Source organism: Pygoscelis adeliae, unplaced genomic scaffold, assembly GCF_000699105.1.
Source record: "Pygoscelis adeliae isolate BGI_AS28 unplaced genomic scaffold, ASM69910v1 Scaffold450, whole genome shotgun sequence".
Classification (NCBI taxonomy): domain Eukaryota; kingdom Metazoa; phylum Chordata; class Aves; order Sphenisciformes; family Spheniscidae; genus Pygoscelis; species Pygoscelis adeliae.
Genome location: NW_008823923.1, coordinates 132,034 through 154,689, shown reverse-complemented (window position 1 = coordinate 154,689; position 22,656 = coordinate 132,034). Strand labels below are relative to the sequence as shown.

Below are 22,656 nucleotides of genomic sequence, written 5' to 3'. Positions count from 1 at the left end.
CTAGGCTGATGCCATAATTAATTGAGAGAGACAACCTCCTCAGGATAACTCAAAGCACATAAATTAAGCTCTGTCTCTGAACTGCTCTCAAAGGGAATCTTTTTTCCTCCAAAAAAGAGGAGTCTGAACTCTTAATTTCAGAGGGTCCGTGCCTTCATCTGCCACGGAGTCCTCAGGGACTTCAGCTTTTCCGCGTCATCCTTCCTAGCCCAATAGTGACTGTCTGCATGTAATTCAAACTCTCGTCTCACCGAGATAAAACCAAGTTTCCTGTGCACAAAGTCCGTGTTGGGGGTGAGGGCACATTATTTTCTCTCACAAGTTTACACTGGTGGGAGTCCTCAGAGCAGGGAAAGCGATCTCAGCTATACTTCTGAGTATGCTGAATGTTTGATCACCCCAGTTTCACATGCCATCTCGTGCATTTGCACAGTACTTACTAATAGGGAGAATTATTCTTGGTGCTTTTAGTTTCTCAGTGATACAGTAAAAATATAGCATCTGACATTACCATGAAGTAAGATTAGATTACATTACACCTAGATTCAACCGTGATGCTCTTGGTCTTCCAGAGCTGAGGTACCAAAGGACCTTCTTAAACAGATAAGGAAGTGAAATACGTGATAATTTTTCAACACCTCTGTAGCTTTTCCATAGAAAACATAAGTGAATATTATCGTTAATTCACTTCCCAGTCAACCTAAAGTTACTGCTTCTGAATGTCAAACTGCTATATTTTAGGCAGTGCTGTTAAGTGCCTCTGTAGTTTTTTTTATTCTTCACTTCTAGCTATAACATGGAGATTTAAAAAAAAAAAAAGCTTCTTCTAGGTGCAGGGGTCTAGACTGCTTTGCTGAACAGGCAGCAGGCAGTCTCCGTTTCACACTTTGTTGGTACGGTAGTCTATCCTGTGTCCTTCCCAAGAGACACCAGTGGAGTTACTGCTGTGTTTGAAGGGAAGCGTGGGGGGGGCTTCCAGGATCTGGCCTTATGTGGTCACTGGTGTTCTCATTCTTTGTTACTGACTGAAATACAGAGTACTAACTACCCTACACTTCCTCTATTTTTCTTCTCTCAAAACAGGGCCAGGCGTTCCAGTTGTTAGCGTGCACAGTACAAGTAATACTGCAAGTGAGTATTCCTTATGGAGTAGGTGTATTTTATTATCGGCCTCGATTGTTCTGGGGAGCGTGGGGGAGGGGAAAGGCAGTTACGAGTAGATGAAAACTAATAGATGGCTCATTCATATAAAGTTCTATTAATTACCTTTTAGCAGCATCCACATCTACAAATTATAAGGGAAGAAGTTAATCAAATGACCAAAACTTGTCCAGGCTTTTCAGATACATTTTATGCTAAGTGCATATCATTCATCTTCTATTTACACTTGAGTTAATTAGATGGCAGGTTGGTCTTCATCCATTTCACTTTCTATGTAAATTATGCTGCCATTACAATACACCTTCTGTATTTTTAGAGATGTTTTTAAAGTTACAATCCAATTATCTTGAAGTAAGGTACAGTCTTTGGACAATTGATCATAAAATCTGACCTACATACGATGACCTTAGTCCTTCTCTTACGTTTCTCAAATCAGAGCAACTCCACTGACATTTTCAATGATGGCAAATCCAAGAATAAAGGCTTTTTAGGACGGTATTCAGGACCTCTAATTTTCAAGTTTTACTCATTGTTTCTGTATATTGACAACAAATCTGTTGCTGTTTCCTGGCTGCTTGAGGTGCTTTGTAATGGAAGACAGAACGGCAGAATTTTCCTCACTTAGGTGTTTCTCTGATAGAGTAGAGGTAACAACTCTGCTACCTCCAACTCCACTGTGCCTCCACATAGCATGAAGGTGTGGCTTAGAGGAAAGGGGACATCTTTCCACTCAAACTACTAAACCAATCCTTACCTATTCTAATTTCATTCAATAGATTATCCCCGGAATTTTTCCTAGAATCCAAAAGTCCTGAACTGTACTTGTCTGCATCCCTTTTGTCACGGGCCAGCCACTATTAAGCCATAACAGCGGGCCTAACGTTGCATGTTGAAGTAGCATACTGATCAATAGTATCATGCTGTCAGGTGTTAATTAATGGCTGCACTTTGGCTTCCTCTTTTTTTTGGTGGGTTTTTTTTTTTGTTAATATCACTGTTGATAGTATTTGCAAAGCTGAGTGCCATAGCACACTAAGGGGAGGGAGTTTTACCCAGCCCCATAAGGGGTAGCTATTACTGCTCTAAGTAAATTCATTGACTTCTGTAGAGCTACTCAATTCTGTGAAGGTAGACTTTCGCTCTTTATTACTTGTATCTAAAATACTGTTGATAGTGAATTATTGTAAAAGAGATTTATGTATAGCATCTTAGAGGAAAACAAAGCAAGTCAGGATAGAGGGATGTTGTTTGTGGTAAGAACAAGAAATCAAATAATGAGAGAGATGATAATATACCATTAATGTTTCAGTGCAAGATTAGATTATCCTCTTCAATTCATAAAAGAATGTTTAAGGATTACTTCAATTATTCCATCCTCAGACTGTAATTATACCATTTTGGTTGACTGCCCAGAACAAACATTCTCCTTAGATTATCCGTTTTGGCCCTAAGTGGAGGGTTTATTGTTTAATAAAAAAAAATCTATGTTTTGGAAGCAAGATTGGTAATTTGAGTAAAAAAGAAAAGAAAAAAAAAAGTAGTAACTAATCATTCTTTCATGTGCAAAAGGATTGCTTCAAATCTGTCTGCAGCTTTAAACCAAACTGAAGTCTTGCTCCTGGTTGAAGTGCAGAAGACAGAGAAGGACGTGCAGTGATCAAGTAGAGCTGTGCTGGCTAAATATTGACTTGGAATACGTAGCTTGAAAAGGATGCCTGCTTGAGGCTTAGGATATTGCCCAGCAGACTAACCTTTCCCTGTAACAGCTGCTGTTAGTATTTGTCAGGGATACTAGTATTCATGTTGTTCATCAGCAATTTTATTGTTAGTGCTTAACGAAAAAAAAGCCTACTGAAGCCAGAAAATGGAATAGATGTATATGTTTTGAATTAAGCTGATTGCTCAGTTCCTGAATTGCAAAGCAGTTGCATTATAAAAAAAAGTATTTACAGAAGGAATTCATTTACAAGATTTCTCATTGCACACGTGTCTCTCTTTCTTTAACTTTTTTGAATCTTGATTTATCTCTGATGTGATGATTCTCCATACCGTTCAACTTGCTTTTTCTTCCTGTTTTCTACAGAGTTTTATATTTTGGAAAATAACGCTGTGTTGAAAGAAGCTGTTTTTAAGAAAAAGAATTCCAGGACTGATATTAAAATGCTTCACATTGAGGATTACGGTAAATTTGGCAAAATGTTATTTTAACAAACCAAAATCTTTCTTGCAATGTTACTGTTTTTCATCTGTGTAACTACCAGCCTTTAATGTTTTGCTCTTTTCTTAAAAGAACTCCCTTTACAGTTGTCACTGCCGAAAGATTTCACGGATCGAAACCAGTATGCCCTTCTATTAGTAATGTAAGTATCTGTGTAGAATCACTCAAAATAATAAAAATGTACTTCATAGAAAACATTTAACTCTGTAATTAGAATTTTTTTTTTTTTAACCTTGGATTTGAGTTGATAAATCAATTGTTCTCGGGAAGATTTTGTTATAGGTATTATCTGGTAGAGATGCCTGGGTTTTTTTGAGCTTTTCAAACCTAGCTCTGCTTCATTGTACTTTTATGTACATGAGGCACTGGCCCTTCTGATGGTGTAGCTGTGAGTAATTCTGCAGTCTTTCCTGGACCCTTACTGATCCCTACCCACAGAGGATCCCATCCAGAGCATGTGCTCCTTTTTTTTTTTTTCCCGTTTTTATCGCTGATAGAAACGGGTAGAGCTTCTAAGAGGGGCTCAGCTAATATGCATAAAGCAAAACTGCTTTTAGGAACATTGGAAAGAAGAAAAAATTATTTTTGAGCATCAATGGCTGAAGGCATTATAGGCGTGAGCCAAAGTCTGTTGATGTTTGTAGAAAATCTCTATGGGGGGAAGGAGGTACTCCCTGGCAACCTGCGCTGTTCTTTTAGAAAGAAATAGTGTGTGTATTTCTTTCAGAGGCAGTCAGCCTTTAAGTTGCACGTCTACAGAATGTATAGCAGAGGAAGAGAGCAGTCATGAGTGTGCCTGCAGCCTACCTAGGAAAACTGGTGACGGCCAGCTCAGGGCATCGTTTGTTGCTCTCCACCTGAGCTCAGCATGGGTCTGCCGAGAGCTTTCCCGTACCTACAGATCATCTTCCAGTTCTATTTGGAAGGAACTGATGTGAATTTCACTAACACAGATGTAGGAGTGCACTGATAATTTCATGAAAATACCCTGTTAGTTGAGCTGTATCACCTGGAGTAGACCTCCCCTTAGTGACAGCAGATATCCTTATTGTTGTATGTGAGGTCAAATTTACAAGCTTGAGCTGCTGAGTAATCCCAAATTCCTCTACTCAGATCAGATCTTAGATAATAGGACAGAGAGGCATAAAACTGCTTATTTCTAAGTCCAGTTTGTGTTTAAAACTCAGGTTTTTCAGTTGTATTTATCTGCAGTTGTGGATAGTGGAAAGTTCTGCTTTAAGCGGCTCATGAACACATTTTTCTTTTCTTGTGGAGAAACAGGACACATGGGTTATTTTATTTTTGCAGTATTTGCTAGCATGATCTTGAAGCATGATACTATTTTAAGCAGCTCTTCTAAGTGCCAAAGGCAAACTGACTCTGTGAATTGACACCAGCAGCATTGCAAGGAGTTGCAAACGCTTGCGCTTACTCTTTTTTCTGAGAGTAAGGAAACACTAAGGTGTTAGCACTGTAACGCTTTCCTTTTTAAGTATCCTAGTAAATACATCATCTGCTATATACAGTTATGGTAGAATATGAGGTTATATACTTATTTATAACCTAGAGAAGACAGGAGGGAAGAATCAGAAACCTGGAGAAGGCCGAGGCCAAAAATGACAGGAAAAGGAAAAAAAAAGCTAAGGAAATACTATTATGAAATGTTTTTAGATATCAAGAGTTGAAATAACTGAGAACATTATTGAGGTAAGGCCTGAATTTAAACTTACCAAAGTTGTCAGTACCCAGTGAGTGAATAATGTGGCCAAGTCATAACATTTTTTCTAATTGTTTTACTTTTTTATGATGTGCATGTGGGATGAAAAGGAAATTCATCCACTTACGAATACAGGTGGTGGTATCTACATTTATAATATGGAGACTTTGCTGCTTTTTAGTCAAATCTTTACCTTTGCAATACTGAATTCTCAATGTTAGCTTTAACAGGAGTTATTTTTAGAAAACCCTGTACACTAATGAAAGTATGAAACTGAAAATTTGAAATCTATCCTGGCTCATGTAAAGTTGTGTGTGTTGTGTCCCCCTCTTCCCTAGAAGAGAAGGAAGTTATATTTCTTCAGCAGCTTTTTACAGACTTTAAACTAAGGTTGCCAGCAATCCTTTTTTGAGTTAAAGATGTCCCCAAATGAGATATAAAACTGAAAACTGTCACTGAAGTTATGGGAGGTTCCCTTGTGGAATGATTATTTGAGCCTAATAAATTCTGACTAGCTCTTGAGAAAGAACGATTGGAAATCTGTGCATGTGGGGGGTTATTTGTTGACCCACACAACTCCAAATTGGCATCTTAAGGTTTATTTCATCATCGGAAGTACTACTTGCAAAAAAAAAAAAGTATTCAGGTCCAAGAAGAACATGTAGCTTTTACAGGAAACAGTGATTAATTGTATATATAGTATCATTTCCCAGATATTTGACTTTCCTGAGTCCCAGAGCGGTACTTTCGGGACTGATTGAGAAACACCGTGTTCCTACTGCTAGGAGTGTTAGACAGGACTTGTATTAGTGGCTGATAACAATCACTGCCTTTCATATTGTTCAGCTGCACCTACTTTCTTGCTTACTTTCTCAGCCATGATACAATTATCATTATGTTCCACCTATTGAAAGTTTGAAAAAGAATGCTTACCAATGTTCTCGGTAAGAACGTTGGTTTAATTGTATATCCATTTTTTGGAGAGTCTATATAACATCTTGATCCAGGCAACACACACTTAGATGTATATAAAGAGCAGATATATATCTGGAAAAGTGAAGTATTAGCAGATATGAAGTGACTTTTGCTTTCCATCTCAGTAGTACTGCCGTTTGACAGGACTTAAGAAAAAGAGAGGGAGGGAAGGGAGGAAGGAATGAAGGTGAGGAAAAGAGAATGTGAGTTTAAACCTGAAATTCACCTAGTATGTCTCTGCAGTGCAAATTAAATGCCTAGTTAAGTGCATATAGGTTCTAAGTGCATATAGGCTTTGTCCCCTAAGCTGGAGGGTAAATATGGCATATAAGATCTAACAGGCTCTGACTGGCTGTTTGGCTGCAGTGATGGCTTCAGAGTCACTCCAAGCCCCTGGTGAAGATTCATCTTCCCTGTGTCTTACATTTTGCCAGGATCTGTTTTGCCTGTGTGGTCTCATCTCTGTCTGCAGAATTTTTGTGCTGGTGGCTGGTTTCGCTGGCTCAGAATAAAGTGGTTTTTTGATGGCTGAGGTTCATAATTTTACTGTAAATTTTTGTCAGCAGCGACTGCTTCTGTGTGGTGTTAATGTGCTCTTTGGATCAATAGGGTTACGATTACAATAACAGAATTTGGAAATAGATACAGGGGAGAAAGTTTGGTATTATTTGGTAATTTTTTTTCAAATCACTGGAAGCTAGTAGCCATTTCAAAGGTGCATGACTATAATAAGGCTCCTGTATTCATGCAAGGATGCCTACAGATAAATTTGAACTTCCAGCACATGACACCCAGGTGTCTGAGTGTTAAGGCTGAATCTTGGAAGGGAGCCCGGACCAGTGGATTCTGGTCCTGGTGTGAAACCTGGGTGGGAACTCAGTACAGCTCCATGTAGACACAAGCTCAACTTAAGGACCAGGCCCTGAATATCCTGTAACCTTCATCATAAGGATTTTGTGAAGATTCATCCATTAGCAGTTGCAAAGCATGCTGCAACGTTCAAATAGAAGATCATTGTATTGCTATGTTAAAATTTATGTTCATCTGTATGGCTGGACTATCTAACAGATAGGTCTCATGTAGAAACCAGTTATGTCGGCTAGCACTATTTTTCTTTCCAGAATTGTGATGCGTAGGCCATAAAATGCTAAATAGGTTATAACATTCTCCTTTCTTCCATTTGTTCTCCTAAAACACTAATAGATTTCACACTTAGTTTCCTTCTGATATAATACATACAGTGCAGCTATAGATTAGAGAGGTGTACAGTAATTGCCTGAAAGAGTGATTATCATCTCTTTTCTATATAATTAAGATCAAAGTTTAAATTTCAGATTCTTGATTTTCTCATTATGGTTCACCTTACTCATTAAAAAAGTTGGAAGATACACTCCTTGGTAACACACAGGAAATTATTAAGTAAAGACTCTGGCATTTAATCTGGATAATAAAATGAGAGGTGATAATCATTCTTTATTTTTTCTCGAACATAATTAACCTCATTCCTTCAAAATCTGTAGATAATGTATCTTAAATGTCAGCATTTATTATTTAACACCATTTAAAATTGTCCAATATGTAAGTGGATATTGTAAAACTGCACCAATGGAGAGATTGTTCTGATCTTTGAGGGGGAAAAAAACCAACAGGTATTCTCCAAAGTAACAGTGAATTGTCACCAAAGGGTTTCTGTTTGTTTGTTTGTTTACTTGTTTTCTTATATTTTGGTAATAAACAGGAATCACTTCACCTGTTATTGAAATGATGAAAGTTTTAGGCCTTGCACAGGCAATCAAACCTGTTTATGCCTCCAGTTAATACACTCTCAGGACTGATAGCAACATAAGACAGTAAGGTTGGAAGTGAAGATTTTTTTTACAGCTTCAGGAGTAACTCGTTAAAAGACTAGAAGAAATGTAGAGAGGCGTAATGCAAGTGTTGGGAAATATTTGAGATCTGAGGTATGGTAACACTTTGCGTATTAACAGCTGTCTTGTGTACCTTTCATTTGTTGTAAAGGATATTACTCATTTTAACCGGCAGCTGTTGCAAGTGAAGGAACGATGCTTCGCTACATGGTGAGGTGTAAAAATATCTGGTGGATTCCACTACTTTGATTGCAATATGCTTGCAAGGGGGACATCCCTGAAGGCCTTTTTGTTCGGCCAGTTCTTCCTCTGTAAAACAGCTGCAAAGTTTACTTTTTTGGGGATCCCTAAGTCATGTGAATGATTCACTAATTGCTTTGCAAGCCATCCATTTCATGCCTGTATTCATCCTGGCTGTGCCAAGTGTGGCAGTGTTTTACTCCTCTATTGTGTTTCTGTTACATCAAAGTCTTTGATGGAGAGTCTTTTCTTTTTCACTGTTTTAGATTTTATTCCCCATTCTTTGAACTTTGTAATATTTGTCAAGGCCTAGAGGGAGAATTCATGTAGTTTAGGCTAAAAGAGGGACAGACTGGAGGCTCACTGCAGCTGTTTCATTTGCAGTAGCTGTCCTGGTGCTACGGGCAGCAACGGATCTGCTCACTCCCTTTCTGTTCAGTCTTGTTCCCAAAAAAGGCTTGGGGAATCGTTGAGCTAGGATCCATCCTCTTTCAGCCCCCCCTACTCCCACTTCTCCCACAGCAGTATATATCTTACTATGTGAATAAAATGCTTATTTCATCTTCCTTAGAAAAAGACGAGGAGATTCAAAATGTCACCTCCTTTTCTGATGACACAGGACAGCGTTGCATCTCTTGTTCTCAAAATTGCATTTTCCAAAGCCTCAAGGGTTTCAGAAAGATATTTTAATAACAACAATTTTATTTTTTGTACTGTGCTGTCTACTTCAGTCCTGTCTATCACATGATTCTACCCTAGTAATGGAATCACTTCTGGTGATGTGTTTTAATTTGTTTGGCCATATCTGCAGGGAGGAGTTGTAAACACACTATCTGTTTTTAGTTGCAGTCTGTTATATCTAAACAGGGTATATTAACCCTTTGGGATTTTCTGTCCTCAGTGTTGGAGGCTATTCAGGTTCCCTGATTTTTGACCAGTAATGGTGGGTGTGCTTGAAAGCTGATGCTTGTGAAAGAGATGCTCATGAAATCTGAAAATGAAGTGGATTTTTCTATTACACCAGTTTTGCAACATGGTCTTCTTTCCCCACTCAGTTTCACCATAAGCAAAAGATGACTTTTATGAGTGATATTTCTTTGCGTAGCTTTTATCTTCTGAGTTGTAGTCTTTCTCACATGTTTGCTATCAAGATACCTTTTCCATATGCTGTATCAAATCCACTGTTTTGCAGAAATAGAAAGAGATGTACTGGAAATTAAACAGTGAGGATAGCAGTTATTTGCCATGTATCTTTCAAAATTGTTTCCCCCCTGCTTGGTCAGGCCTGTAGCTTCTGAAATCCCTATTTAAAAGCTTGCCTCTTAGTTTTTAAATGGTGCAAAACCTGGAACAAATTTTGCTGCAGTCATGATAGCAGAGTGGCAGAGGAGTATTGCTCAGAGTACAGCAGCAACAGCCTCTCTGGTGACACTATATTATTCCTTGTAGGCTGTAACTCAAGTCAGGAACAGACGCTTTAGTTTAAGCTTTTAGTTATAGAATCTGAAAGAACAGATTCTTCTCTTCTCAGCAATATATGAACTTATGGTGAGCTGCCACTTTTTCCAGACAGTCTGAGACGTACGTGACTGCCTTGCAAAAAGCATACAAATTACCCACTAAGGTCAATGATATTGGTATATTATTGATGGCTTCTGTCTATTTAAATGGTACCTCAATGGCGAACTTCAGCAGTATGCCCAAGTCGTCAGCAGTTGCGCTGCCATGGTAGACTCATAATCCGAGTGTAGTCACTGTTGAAGACACACGCTAAGCAGCTCTGAACAATGAAAGTTAGGAATAAAAATAAAGAAGGCAACGTGCAAGCGCTGTCACTTACAAGGAAAAAAAAAAAGAATCAGGAAGAATTAGGCATAGTCTTCATTTGAATCATTCTGCTCTTGTTTGACTCCGGAGATGATGCTCCTTAGGGAACCCTTAAGGGATGTTGAAGAGCTTGTAGCTTCCCGTAGCCCTTTCAGTGTTGGCTTCAGTTTTGCTGTAGTGCTTTGGCTAGTCCATGGTTACCTTATGGCCATCCATAGTCAGGTGGGAAGAAGATTTCTGCATTCATATTACACCCAAGCGTAAATGGCACGGACTTTCTTCCAGGCTTACTAGTGGGGTCAAGAAGTGATTCTATGAAGAGAGTACCACTGAACAGTAGTTAATTATAATTAGGCTGTAAGTAGTGATGAGCATAAAACAGAAACTGACCTTTGAGATAGCTGTAATCCCAGGACTAACTTCACAAATCAGGCTGTGCATCTATTATTGCACTGTAGTAACAAACTTGCTTTGTTACAGAGCCCTCAGGGTGATGTTCAAACTTGCATAAAGGATTAACACCTTGCAGAAGCCCCATTTAAAAGGTTAAAAGTGGGGCCTAAATGGTGCATGGAATATATGCTGTCTGTCTGTGGAGCACAGAAGCACACCTCAGATAATCAGTATCATTTTATAGTAGCAGCTGAAGAGTAAAGAGACCTTTTGATGCTGATGGGAATTTTGTCATGTACCTCAATGGAAATGGCTTTAAATGCCTGTCACAGACTACTTATATGGACATTCTTGAAATAAATTAGCCACTGGAATATTGCTTCCAAAAGCAATACATCAAACAACCCATCATGCAGGAGTGGAAGATGTATAGCATTTAAAGTCTGAGCCTAAAAGTAGCCCATCTATGCCCTCCAGTTCTCGCCCACTGAGAATCTTTCTGAGGTTCTGTCTGTTGTTCCTTTCTTAATAGAAGAAATTATCTGAGAGTATCAACTTTCATTAAAACCAAAACTAGTTTGGTTTTAAGCACTGGTATAGAGAAAAGCTTACAAATGTAATGGTTCTTCCCCTATTCCCAAGTGTCTAGATATATAGCATGTATATATATATGCACATATGCATATATAACCTAGATATATAATGTGTATAAAACAAATGTGAACACTGTATTTGTTTTGTTCTTATATTAGGTGGGAGGGAAGCAGGCTGACTCATGATATTTTCACTTGTGTGGAGTGCATTAAACTGTTGGAAAGGTACCTAGCCAGACAGGGACATTTCTGACATATTATCTTATTGTGGAAAGTTGGAAGAACTTAAAAAAAAATTATAACTGGTCTGAGGCTGCTACTATTGGAAGTAGTGGTAAAAGCTCTGTGAAAACATCTGTGTCAATGTAGCATGCTTCTGAAAACCTTGCTCTGTACAATAATCATAACTTGAAAGAATTGTTCTGTTCCTGCTCTTATTGTAAATAATAATGATAATACACTTCTGAAATGTGTTTTCTGCAGAGTTCACTTGACAATCAGTATTTCCAAATTCGTTGCTCTGCATTGTTAGCAGTTAGTGTAATCACAACTGAATTGGTTAAGCAAACAAAAAAATGCCCTTCCTTTCTTTTTGTAAAGCCAAGTATAAACTTGATGCACAAGATAATGGTGAATCAAGCATAAACTGTGACTGAGGCTACAACCAAGTAATCCTGATTTCAGTGCATGATATAGCAACTATGTAGGTAGGTCTGACTGAATTTGAGAACATATGTATTCATCATATGCTTGCTAATTAATAGAGCGATTACCTTGAAGATGGTCTATGTTACCCACAGCCAAAACCAGATATTGAATCAGCACATTATTGTACATATAAGACAGTAGTTATTGTAGGAGGTTTTTGTCTCTCTTTCCTCCCCTCAGGTTTATATAGATAGCTTTGGCAAAATAATAATTTCTGTCTTCATCTTTCTTTCACCTTAGACGGGATATTCCCACAGACACTGTCCAATCTAATTTCCATACAGCCAGCACAGACACTTTTATATTTTAATTTGCATTCAACTGGCAGATGCAGCCTGTATAGAAGTATATTTTGCATTTTGTACAACTTCATGGGAGCCTGCTCTCTTATTCTGTGTTTATCTTGGGGGAAAAATAATGACAAGCTTCCTTTTTAAAACTGACATTTTCTTTTCTTTGGAAGGAAAACAGTATATTTGGCTTCAATGGAAAATGCTTATTGTTCCTATAGAAACTGCATTCTCCCATTCTATTCCACCTCTTCTGCTGTAAACCACCTTTTTTTTTTTGTCATAATATAAACTTATCACTCCTGCCTGCATCCATTTCTTGCTATGAATTTGGATAGCGAAAATATAATTTTCCCCAATGTGTACTTTAGTCTTTTTTGTACCCTATTTCAAAGAATACATTCAAGGATACAATAATGCAATTATTTTCGTTTTCTAAGATTATATCCTTCTTAATAGTATTATATATCCTACAAAATCGTGATCAGGGTAGTGAATGAATTTTCCTTTTTGTCTGTTTAGTGTGACTTAACTTCTATGTGAGCCTTCTCAGAACTGAGCCAGCTGTTAGTGATTATGTTTTTTTTTTTTTTGTTCACTTTATTAACCTGTAAGCAGCACTACGTGCTTTAGTTTTCTGTTTCTTTCTGTAAAGACTGTTCAAGTATTGGCAACACTGCAACATAGTGGTTATAAAATTAAAGAAATTATTTTGCTTACTACTACTGCAGGGATACCCGCACTAGGTAATGTGATGGTATTGATGGAAGTGACAATAATTCAACAGGATTGCATAACCGACTGAACTCTGCCATCTAGGTTAAATAAAATATCGGAGAACGGCAAAGTGCATCACATTGTCAATACAGTCTTCGTTTGTGTCTGGTGTGTTGGTATTTGCAGTGATGAAGCTCCAGGCAGCCAGTTGGTTACAGATAAGTTTCACATTGACTGGGACTCAGTGCTTGTCAACTCTGATAATGTCATCGTAGCTCGATTTGATGGCAGAGGGAGTGGATTTCAAGGCCTTAAGATTCTACAGGAGGTCCACCGATGCTTAGGATCAGTGGAAGTGAAGGACCAAATAGCAGCCGTAGAGTACGTATGTGCAAATTTTTCTTCTCTCTTACCCTGCTTCCACCTTGGTGAACGAGCATTTTTAACTGAAACTACCCAGAATGTTTTCTTTGCATAGTGAATACCATTAATGTTTATTTTTAATGCAGTTGCAACTTTTGAAACAATAATCTTTTCATTGCAAACAGCAAATTAAAGGTCAAAGAGGTGTTTACTTTTTGTGTTGGTGCTTCTCTTTGACAAAGCTGTCCTTCTGTGTGCAATCTAAATACGCCATCTGAGCTAATTCGTGTTTGTCTATATTCCTTAGGAAAATTTCTTGCAGTGCACATGTTAATGCATTTGTGTTACAGTTTTTTAGGCCTATACAATAAGATGCTGCTCTCATTTCCGCCACAGAGTTCTGGGGAGTAATCGTACAAAGCAAATGGAGTTGTAATGGTGTAAATGAGAGCAAAATTTGGGCAAGTGCTTGTTATTTCTCATTTGCATTATCATTCTTAGACCGATAGAAATCCACCAGCTGCAGAAAGAGTCATTTCCCTCTGTGGAGTACTCCCACCTGGCTTTGACAACACTCTTTACTAAGGGTGCACATGTCAAAACGGCTAATATCAAGGTCTGGATCGACTTCTTCTAGGGATTCTCAAGGAAAAACAGATTTTAAGCCAGATTTTTTTTTTCTTCTTTTGAAAGGGGTTGATACTTCAACCATTGCAGGAGTAAGCATCTGTCTCTAGCATGACATACCTGGGCAATAGGGCTCCTAGTGTTCATGTTGGTCAGGAATGGGCTGTGTTGAGCAGAGCAATTAATCTTGCATGAGTGCAGGTGACCCTTGCAAAAGGGCCATCAGAAGCAGGCCATACGCTGTGCTGTGAGATCTGAGCTCTCTGCTGAAATATTAAGATGTTTTAGGCTAAATTACATCTGGCCTCTTTTTGGATGCAGTGTGTGGGAAAAAGGGAGGGTGCCCTTGGCTGAGAAGAGGTACTGCAACTGATTTCTTCTCCTCAAAAGCAGTTGGATTTTGCCCTCAGGTTATTCTGTCTTTTCTGTATAAAATTCACCATTGCTGATTGATGCCCTTGATGAGAGAATTAATTATTTGGATAATTATCTAGATTCAAGAAGTGGCATTCATCTTACCTTCCTTTAGCTGTCTAAAAACTAGGCACCTGGTCAAAGCCAGTCAGTTAAACTCTGGTTGGTGGAAAATCCTGGCATTTCTGGAGGGTGATTCTCCCCAGACTGAGAGAGGTTTCCAATATGGGTGGAAAGAATGGCTGTTTGAGGGTCTCTCTCTTCTCTCTCTTCTCTAGCTGAAGAGCAGATGTAAATGGGCAATTTAGACAAGATGCTCAAATTCAGATACCTAAAGTTAGGTGAGATGAGTCCAACACCAACTGTTTGCCATATAGAGGAGGAATTAGAAAGCAAATCACATTTTCCAGTGCAATAATACTTTTATTGGTGTAATTTGTTCTTCTACCTGATCCGCATGTACCACAATTCCTTACTGTACAGATAATTTTCTTTACATACTAGATTCAAGAAGTAAAATTCACCATTTTACTTTATGAAAGTAAAAAAAGCTCCTTTTTTTCTTGCAGATCGCTATTGAAACAGCCCTTCATTGATCCAAAGAGACTGAGTATATTTGGAAAGGTAATGTGCAAAATAGCAGGATATATCATCATGATTCTTTAAGAAAATACTATCAGCTCATAAACAAATATATTTATCTATTTTCCTATGACAATTTCAGTTATTAAAAGATGGAAAAAAGCTGGCATAATTTACTATATGTTCTGTATATTAATTTTTTCTCAGAATGGGTATTTGAGATCAATCGGATCGGTTTTATGGTACTGCAGTACTTGTGTTTCAGAATCTGCAGGAGAAAGTATTTATCTGCTTTCATTAGAAATTTTAAAATTTTGCAAAAGTTTGTTTCTTACACTTTTACATTTGGGCTGCAGTTAAATTTACAACGTTCTTCTAATACAACTTTTATATCTGAATGTTTTACTGACCCTTGAAGTCAGCTGAGTTACAGCCCTATGGTACTGTCCACAACTTCCTTTTTGTGTCATCTGCTAGAAATCTCGCCATTGCTATTTTGTCAGCTGGCTTCACTGTGTGGCATGTTGATGCCCCTAGCATGAGATAGAACAAGACCAAGGCTTAACCTTTAGTAACAAACTAAATAGCGTTTTACTGGTGTCTATTAAAAACCAGCAATTAGAAACACGACATAATTGCTATTGCTGCTATGAACTGGCACGTGCAACCTTTTTTGTTTTTTTTAAAAGTGTTTTCTTAAAAATGAAGATGTTTTGTGCCTTTGATCTCAAAGCAACAACAAACCATGATCAAGTACCTGGACAAACCCCACAATCATCAGTTTTGAGAGTAGCACGTGTTCCACTATGAAATCCCTTAGTTCCCATCCCTGCTCTGCTACTGACTTGCTGCATGGCCTTGGTCAAGGCATTTAACCTGTCTCTGTCTGAATGCGAGATGAGACTATTGATATTTACCTCCTTCATGGTAGCGTTTTGAGGACTAGTTAATGTTTGTCAAGTGTAGTGAAAATAAAATAGCAGTGTTAGCGTTCCACATGAAAGTGATCTTCCTCCAAGATTTGAGCTCCTGCCACACTCCTTGAGCTAAAGAAACTATCATTGCAAGAATCAGTAACATCAAAACCAATATTTTGTTCATAGGGCAGCAGCCAGAGATTTTTTCAGCCGAGGTAGTGTAAGTAGGGCTGATTCCATCCACCAGATGATCATCGCACACATTTCTATTCAGGATTTAGTGCCCGTTACCAATGTATATGAAAGTACACACGCATATAAGCATCTGCACTTCTTTATAGCCTCTTCCCACAAATGACCAAAAATGTTATTTCTGAAATGAATTCACTAAGCACCCTGAATTTCTCACTTGTTTCTGACTTCAGAAATTCTTTTCATTGCTACTTGAAAATTTCCACTTGTTTTCTGTAGGAGATTCAGCAGTATCTTGTTTCCTAACAGTGACGTGATGAAACAGTTACTGTAGACCATACATGTAAACATGGTTTTGAATATCTGCCAAAGGCTACGCCCCAAATTCTTTTTCTTTCACAAAATATTATTGATGATGGTGTTCCTGCATTTATTTTCTGAAAGAAAGATTGAGGAATGAAAAGTGGAATTGTGAGAAAACAAAGAGCAGAAACTGGGAAATTTGATAAGCTTCAACACTGCTTTGATTTCAGGGAAATTTACCCTTTCCAAGTTAACCTCTCAGAGTTGTTTTCTACTGTCAGACAAAAATTCATAAAATTTAAAAGTCAGCTTCAGCATTAGGAAAACAAAAGTCTATTTAACAGCTTCCTAGAGTTAGTTGTATTTCCCTCCACTCTGCTTATTTTAGAGTCAAAGTCTTCTTTAAAACTCATTTCCTTTCTACTATGTGCAACAACGTGATAGGAAAATGCTTTTTTTTTTTCTTTCTATGCATTAAATTGGGCTTAGTGATGGAAATAGAACGTACACTATGCTTGAAAATAAGATGGCTGATCTCCTAAAGCTGGGCTCGTGCACACTGCCGTGGAGCTCTTTAAGAGGTTTTAGAACTACACAGAAATAAAATTCTTGTCGCAATCAGTAATGTAAACTAGGCACAAGAGCAACAAGACTGTCCAGAAGGGCGCAGTATGGAAAATACCTATTTCTGACTGCCCCGCAATCTGCCAATGCCACCTTGCTTATCTCTCTGAGGGGCACAAGCCCAAGTGACGCATGATCCAAGGGCCTTTCTGAACTGTTACACAGCGAATTGTGTTTCCACGTGGTTTGCATTTTTGTCATGGAAGTAGAAAGAGAGCTTGAAAATAAGTTGCAACTTCACAGCCAGCCAGCTTCTTGAAAATACGGCAATTAGGTTATAACCACAGAAAATGATGAGTGAGGCACCATATATTCTTGCATCAGAACATACGAACTATTTTCTGCATTGTCATCGTGAAGTGCTTTTAAAAATGTGATCTCACTGTATAATGTTTTTGTCCTGGAAAGCTTGGCTAGAAGCAAGGGCACAAGCACAAAGGAAAGAAATTCCTAGGAGAACTAAACCAAGCTCTTAATAAATATAAGGCATAAATAATAAATAACCTGGCAATAGCTATCCTAGGATTAAAATTGTGCTGTGGAGCTACTGGGAAATACAAAAACAGAATATTAAACAAAAGCGAAAGTAGAGACCCAGAGGCAGAGGAAAGTTGCTATTCTCTTAAACTCTTTGAATTAATCAAGTTTTCGGTGCCCACTCCGAAATTCTTTCTTAAGTGAAATCTAATCCTGTGCATGAACAATTCTGGGCAGCTCTCGGCCTCCTGGGCTAGACTTTCTATGAGAAAGGGATAACTCAGTTCCTCACACTCCCTTGAAAATCCAGCTCTTATTCTGTGTTGCCTTTAGTGTGTCTGTTTGCGTTTACTATAGGATGATTCCAAAGAACACTCCTCTTTGCTTACTTTTTCTTAACTAAGGTTAAAGGATTTTCAAATATTCCTGTTCTTCCACAGAAATCATCTATTCATTAAATATTCAGACATGAAGAACAGGAGCAGGCAGGATTCAAAAAAGCCCATGAGAAAACTCTGAGCAATTTGACACACAATATTCTTTTTTTTGGGTTGGCTGGTGTTTTTGTCGTGGTTTAACCTCAGTTGGCAACTGAGCACCACACAGCCGCTCGCTCACTTCCTACCCCCCTCGCCCCCGGTGGGAGGGGGGAGAGAATTGGAAGAGCACAAGTGAGAAAAACTCGTGGTTTTTTAATAATAATAATAATAATAATAATAATAATGCATTACCTAGCAACAACTAAAACATCGGTGCCTTATCAACTTTGTTCTCATCCTAAATCCAAAACACAGCACTGTGCCAGCTACTAGGAAGGAAACTAACTCTATCCCTGCCGAAACCAGGACAGTTTTACATTTTTCTTTTCCCTGTCATGGGAGAATTTCTTCTTCCTGAAGTGTGCTGTGCCAAACACAAAACAACAACAACAACAAAAATACCTGCAAGAATCAATTTTCCAGCACTGATGAAGGGAAAACAAAGATGGCAAATAGAGAAATTTGAAGAGCCCATAATATATGAGAAAATCATTGATCCCAGACTCCACAATTCAGAATTTCATTTTCTGCGGGTCTAGAATGATTATAGGTGTAAAGATATGGATTGCCAGTGTCATTGCAAAGAAATCTGTGGTCTCAAGTTAAAGCTTCATGTTTTCATGCAAAGCGAAGCTTTCATGACTCTCTTTTGTGTCACAGTTCTTCCCAGGGAGGTGTATTATAGACTTTGCAGAGGGGATGATGAAGAGAGAGATGTGCCGTAAGGACAGATAAATGTGGTGAGGCAAGGAGAGAGCTCCCCGCCTTCTGCCCCATCTCTCCCAGCTTCTTCATGCTGTCTGTGCTCCCTGCTTTGTAACACAGCCGCCTGATGGGTGCTGTTGTGGCCAGAAAGTGCATCCAGAGATCAGCATAATATTGAGCAATGTGGCTACGTATAGCTTTTATTTCTGTGAAACAGTGCAGGATCTGTACCTCTCTGTGGGGTATTTGACAATGCTGTAGCGGAAACCTCTTTAATAGCAATAGGATTCAAGCTGTGAAGGTTTAAGTATGTCAGGGGGAGGACGTACTGCAATCAGTTCACAGGTTTCCCCCATACCCATACTGTCTGTCCTGTCACAAAATGCTCAGTGTATGCTGGTAATTACTAAATATCTACATTAAATATATTAAAAACTGAGTACAAATCTTCCTGTCTAGGTTGTGTTCCCAAAAGCTGTACCTTTGGGTTTTGTTTTTGTTTTTTTTCCCTGTAGTTTTCAAATCTTTTACTAACTATAAGCTAGTCTGTCATGATGGAATTATGGAGCTTAAACTGAAATATACTAATTATTATTAATTGTATGGTTTAAAGATCATGAACAGGCCATATGAGATCTTTATTCACTCTTAACTCTAGGTTTGCATTTCCTTTAAAAGCAATTCTTGCAGATATAAATACATCCTGTAAAATGATACCATCAGATTAGCACAATGGCCTTCAACTTTATTGTTGCTAAAAAGAAATGAATAAACAAAAATCTCAGTATCATTTCCATTGTTAGGGATACGGTGGCTACATTACAGCAATGATCCTGAAATCCAGTGAACGGCTCTTCAAGTGTGGAGCTGTGGTGGCACCAGTTACAGATATGAAGTTGTATGGTGAGTATTCCCTGCCCTGCACCTGTCTGATAGTCTATTCAAAATATCTTTAATTCATGGAGCTACTATTCATTTTAACTAAGGGCAGATAATGTAGCAATATCAACTAGATTTTACCTCACTGTCTCGTTCTCTCCTTTAAATGAAAAGGCAGCTAACACTGGGACAGTTTACCAAATCACGCAACAGATACAGTATTATTAACACCACTGATTTTTGCAAAGGAGTTGTGTTTCCCATTTCCCACTGAAATTCAGTCAGCTACCCCATTTCCTAAGAATCGTTTAGGTATATCAGCCTGAATCAAGACTTATAATAGGAATGAGTCTTTTAAGTTTAGTGGTGAATTCCTTACGGTATCAACCATGTCGTCATTCAATCACAGGATATTTGGTTCTGTATATGAAACTTTGGGCACAAGCTATGGACTGTGGACTGTGGTACACAGGAAATCAGACCGGGTTACTTTAATGGTCTGTTAGTCTTTTCTTTGGGTTTTTTTATTTTGTTTTGTTTTGTTTTGGGGGTTGTTAGTGTTGGGGTTTTTTGGTGGTGTTTGAGTGGTGTTTGGTTTTTGTGTTTTGTTGGGGTTTTGTTAACCATTTAAAAATGGTTTTAAATAGTACATTCTGGTTTTAAATTAACATCTCTCTGTTGACTTCATGGTTTAAATAGCATCTCCTGACTCTAGGTCAGAACTGATGAGTTTTAAAATGGAAGTAATTTTGATGAATTCACAAGTTTTTGTTTTTGCTTTCACAGCATCAGCTTTTTCAGAAAGATACCTTGGTATTCCATCAAAAGAGGAAAATACCTATCAGGTAAGTTAGCATAAACAAGAAACTTAAAATGACCATTTTAGTCTTAAAATGCAATTCAGTTACACCTTTGTGTGTGTTTGTTTACTAGGCATCCAGTGTATTACACAATCTTCATGGTTTAAAAGAAGCGAATTTACTAATCGTTCATGGGACAGCTGATAGTAAGTATTTACAGATGCAATTTTAGTAGGCAGGCATTCAAAGACTGATTAGGCACGCACCTAGCAAGTTTATTTTTAGCTTCATTATCCCCCCGATAGGATTTTTTATTTTATTTCAATTGTCACTTCTAACTCTAAACTGATGATGCTATTCTTTGCTGAATATTTGTACCTTTTAGGTGCTATATGTTCGAATTTGTTTAAATCTTGTGGACCACCATCTTGCTAGTGAAAGGTATTATGTCAATTATTAATAGAACAACGTACATTTTTAATGGTATTTTAAATTCATCGAGATTCTGCAATTGAAGAAAGAATTATCAGTACAGTTGGGTGAAGTACAGCACCGGATGGGAAGTTAAAGTTTTCAGCTAATTAATTACAAGGTAGTGCCAATGCAACTGAAGCTGAAGCTATAGGGAACCTTTTAATAGCACCAATACTTTTAGCAGTACTTTAAGACAGAGAATGAGTAAAACAAACTAAGTTCTAGCATTTTAAATGGAATCATGAGATGTGTCGATCAAGAGACAATTTGTAATTACAGATTTAAATTTAACTGCAGTATATTTTTCTGAACTTTCTTAACTGATGTAGGTCTAAAGAACGAGCTTTGCAGGCACAAATTACAGTGCTGCAACAAGTTCCTCTGTACAGATTCACATGCATACTTCTTTCCCTGGCATTTTCCTGGTGAATGTAGGATAATACGAGGTCTCTTACCCCTCAGTCTGGAGGGATAAGCACCTCACACTGACAAGGGCTGAGGTGAGAGTGCCCACACGCACAGTTGGCACAGTGAGGATGGCACCCGCCAGCCTGTCGCCCTAGTGTAACTTGTCAAAGCTGTGTTACAGATCCCAAGTGCAATCAGAGGGGTGCAAACACTGTCCCGTATTTCTTCCCAGAGCAGGGGGGAGAGGGACAGAGGAGACATACTGGGTGATTGAGCAGGCGTGAGGGTCTCAGACTTTGCTGATTGTAAAAGGCAGCAGCAATTTCTACCCCTCTGAACTCAGTGCTAGAGGGAATTGGGACTCTGATAGATGTCTGAGCAATACAGTGTGTTCAAGACTAGGACTCTGATTGCCTGCAGCCCTTGCTTAATATCACATCTAGTGACACCACGCAGCCCACTTGCAGCCTAAGCTCTGCAGGGTTAGGACGTGGTAATAAAGTTGCCTGTTTTTACCACACAAAGATTAAGTTACTGATATGGTGCAGAAGAACCTGTTACCTAAAGAAGTGTGGGCTGTAATAACCCTGTGCAAGCAGTAGAAAATCCAATGTGCTTTCCTTTAATACAATTATAAACTCTCATGATGTTCAAACAGAATGGTTTCACACACCTCTAAACTATCGCAGTGTGTGTAAATCAAGGGTAGAGAGAGGAGTCCTCACGGAGTGCCTGGAAAGCATGGCTTCCCTTGGGGCTTCCAGCTCCTTCTCCAAAACCTCTGCTGTTGCACGCTGCGTCACTGTTAGTGGTGGGGCTCTGTGATTCTGACCAGAAAGATAGCCAACTTCAGATCCGGCAATTACAGAGGTTGGAAATGTTTTCAGTCAAAGCTGTTTAACGGATAAGTATTTCATATTAACGTAGCTTCTAATAATATCCAAATGTTGTTGTCTTGCAGCTAAAGTCCACTTCCAGCATTCAGCAGAACTGATTAAGCATCTAATAAAAGCTGGAGTTAATTACACTATGCAGGTATGTGCAGTTGTGACATTTCCTATAACCATAGTTCAACATTTAACCTCATATTGCTACTTCATCCCTGAGAAGGACCCTCCCTACCACAACGCACCTGTGTTACCTCAGTTTGCAGTTAGAACTCCGTTTAATCCCATTTTCCTTACTGTCAGTATGGATGGCAAGAACCGTATCTTCTTGTCATTCTTCTGGGCTCTTTCTCCTCTCTCTCATTTTTCTTTTTTCTACCTGTTTATCCTACAACACTATACAAAGTGCTTTAGAGTTCATATGCACTCTTTGTAATATGGAGATATCACTACTTTAGTCCCTTTTTACCTAAAATAGTATTGGGTCACATGAAACTAATTTCCCCTTATTTTCAACACTTAAATTTATTAAAAGGCAGCTAAAAGGGGAGAGCACTGTTCCCTCTCTCCATAGCCATACGGAGGGTGAGGGTGCTGTGAGGGACAGGCTGGGGAGAGCAGGACAGGGTGGGCTGCTGACATACAGACTTGCACGGGGCCCACCGCGGAGTACGTGGATGTTGCTGGCCGAGGGTTCTGACTGCAGTAAACCTTCTTGAATATCTTAGACGATGTGGCTTTGGGTCACTCCTCTGTGT

The 22,656-nt window shown here is 38.6% G+C and overlaps 1 protein-coding gene across 1 annotated transcript in view; it reads left to right on the top strand.

Moving 5' to 3' along the window:
- Positions 1-22,656, top strand: part of DPP10 (dipeptidyl-peptidase 10 (non-functional)) — a 240,836-nt gene that overhangs the window by 216,180 nt on the left and 2,000 nt on the right. Inside the window, exons 16-24 of the mRNA XM_009320704.1 lie at positions 1,084-1,131; positions 3,245-3,343; positions 3,452-3,521; positions 12,894-13,088; positions 14,681-14,735; positions 19,254-19,353; positions 20,116-20,174; positions 20,263-20,335; positions 21,973-22,046. Of these exons, the coding sequence (XP_009318979.1) occupies positions 1,084-1,131; positions 3,245-3,343; positions 3,452-3,521; positions 12,894-13,088; positions 14,681-14,735; positions 19,254-19,353; positions 20,116-20,174; positions 20,263-20,335; positions 21,973-22,046 (773 nt within the window). The remainder of the gene's footprint in view (positions 1-1,083; positions 1,132-3,244; positions 3,344-3,451; positions 3,522-12,893; positions 13,089-14,680; positions 14,736-19,253; positions 19,354-20,115; positions 20,175-20,262; positions 20,336-21,972; positions 22,047-22,656) is intronic.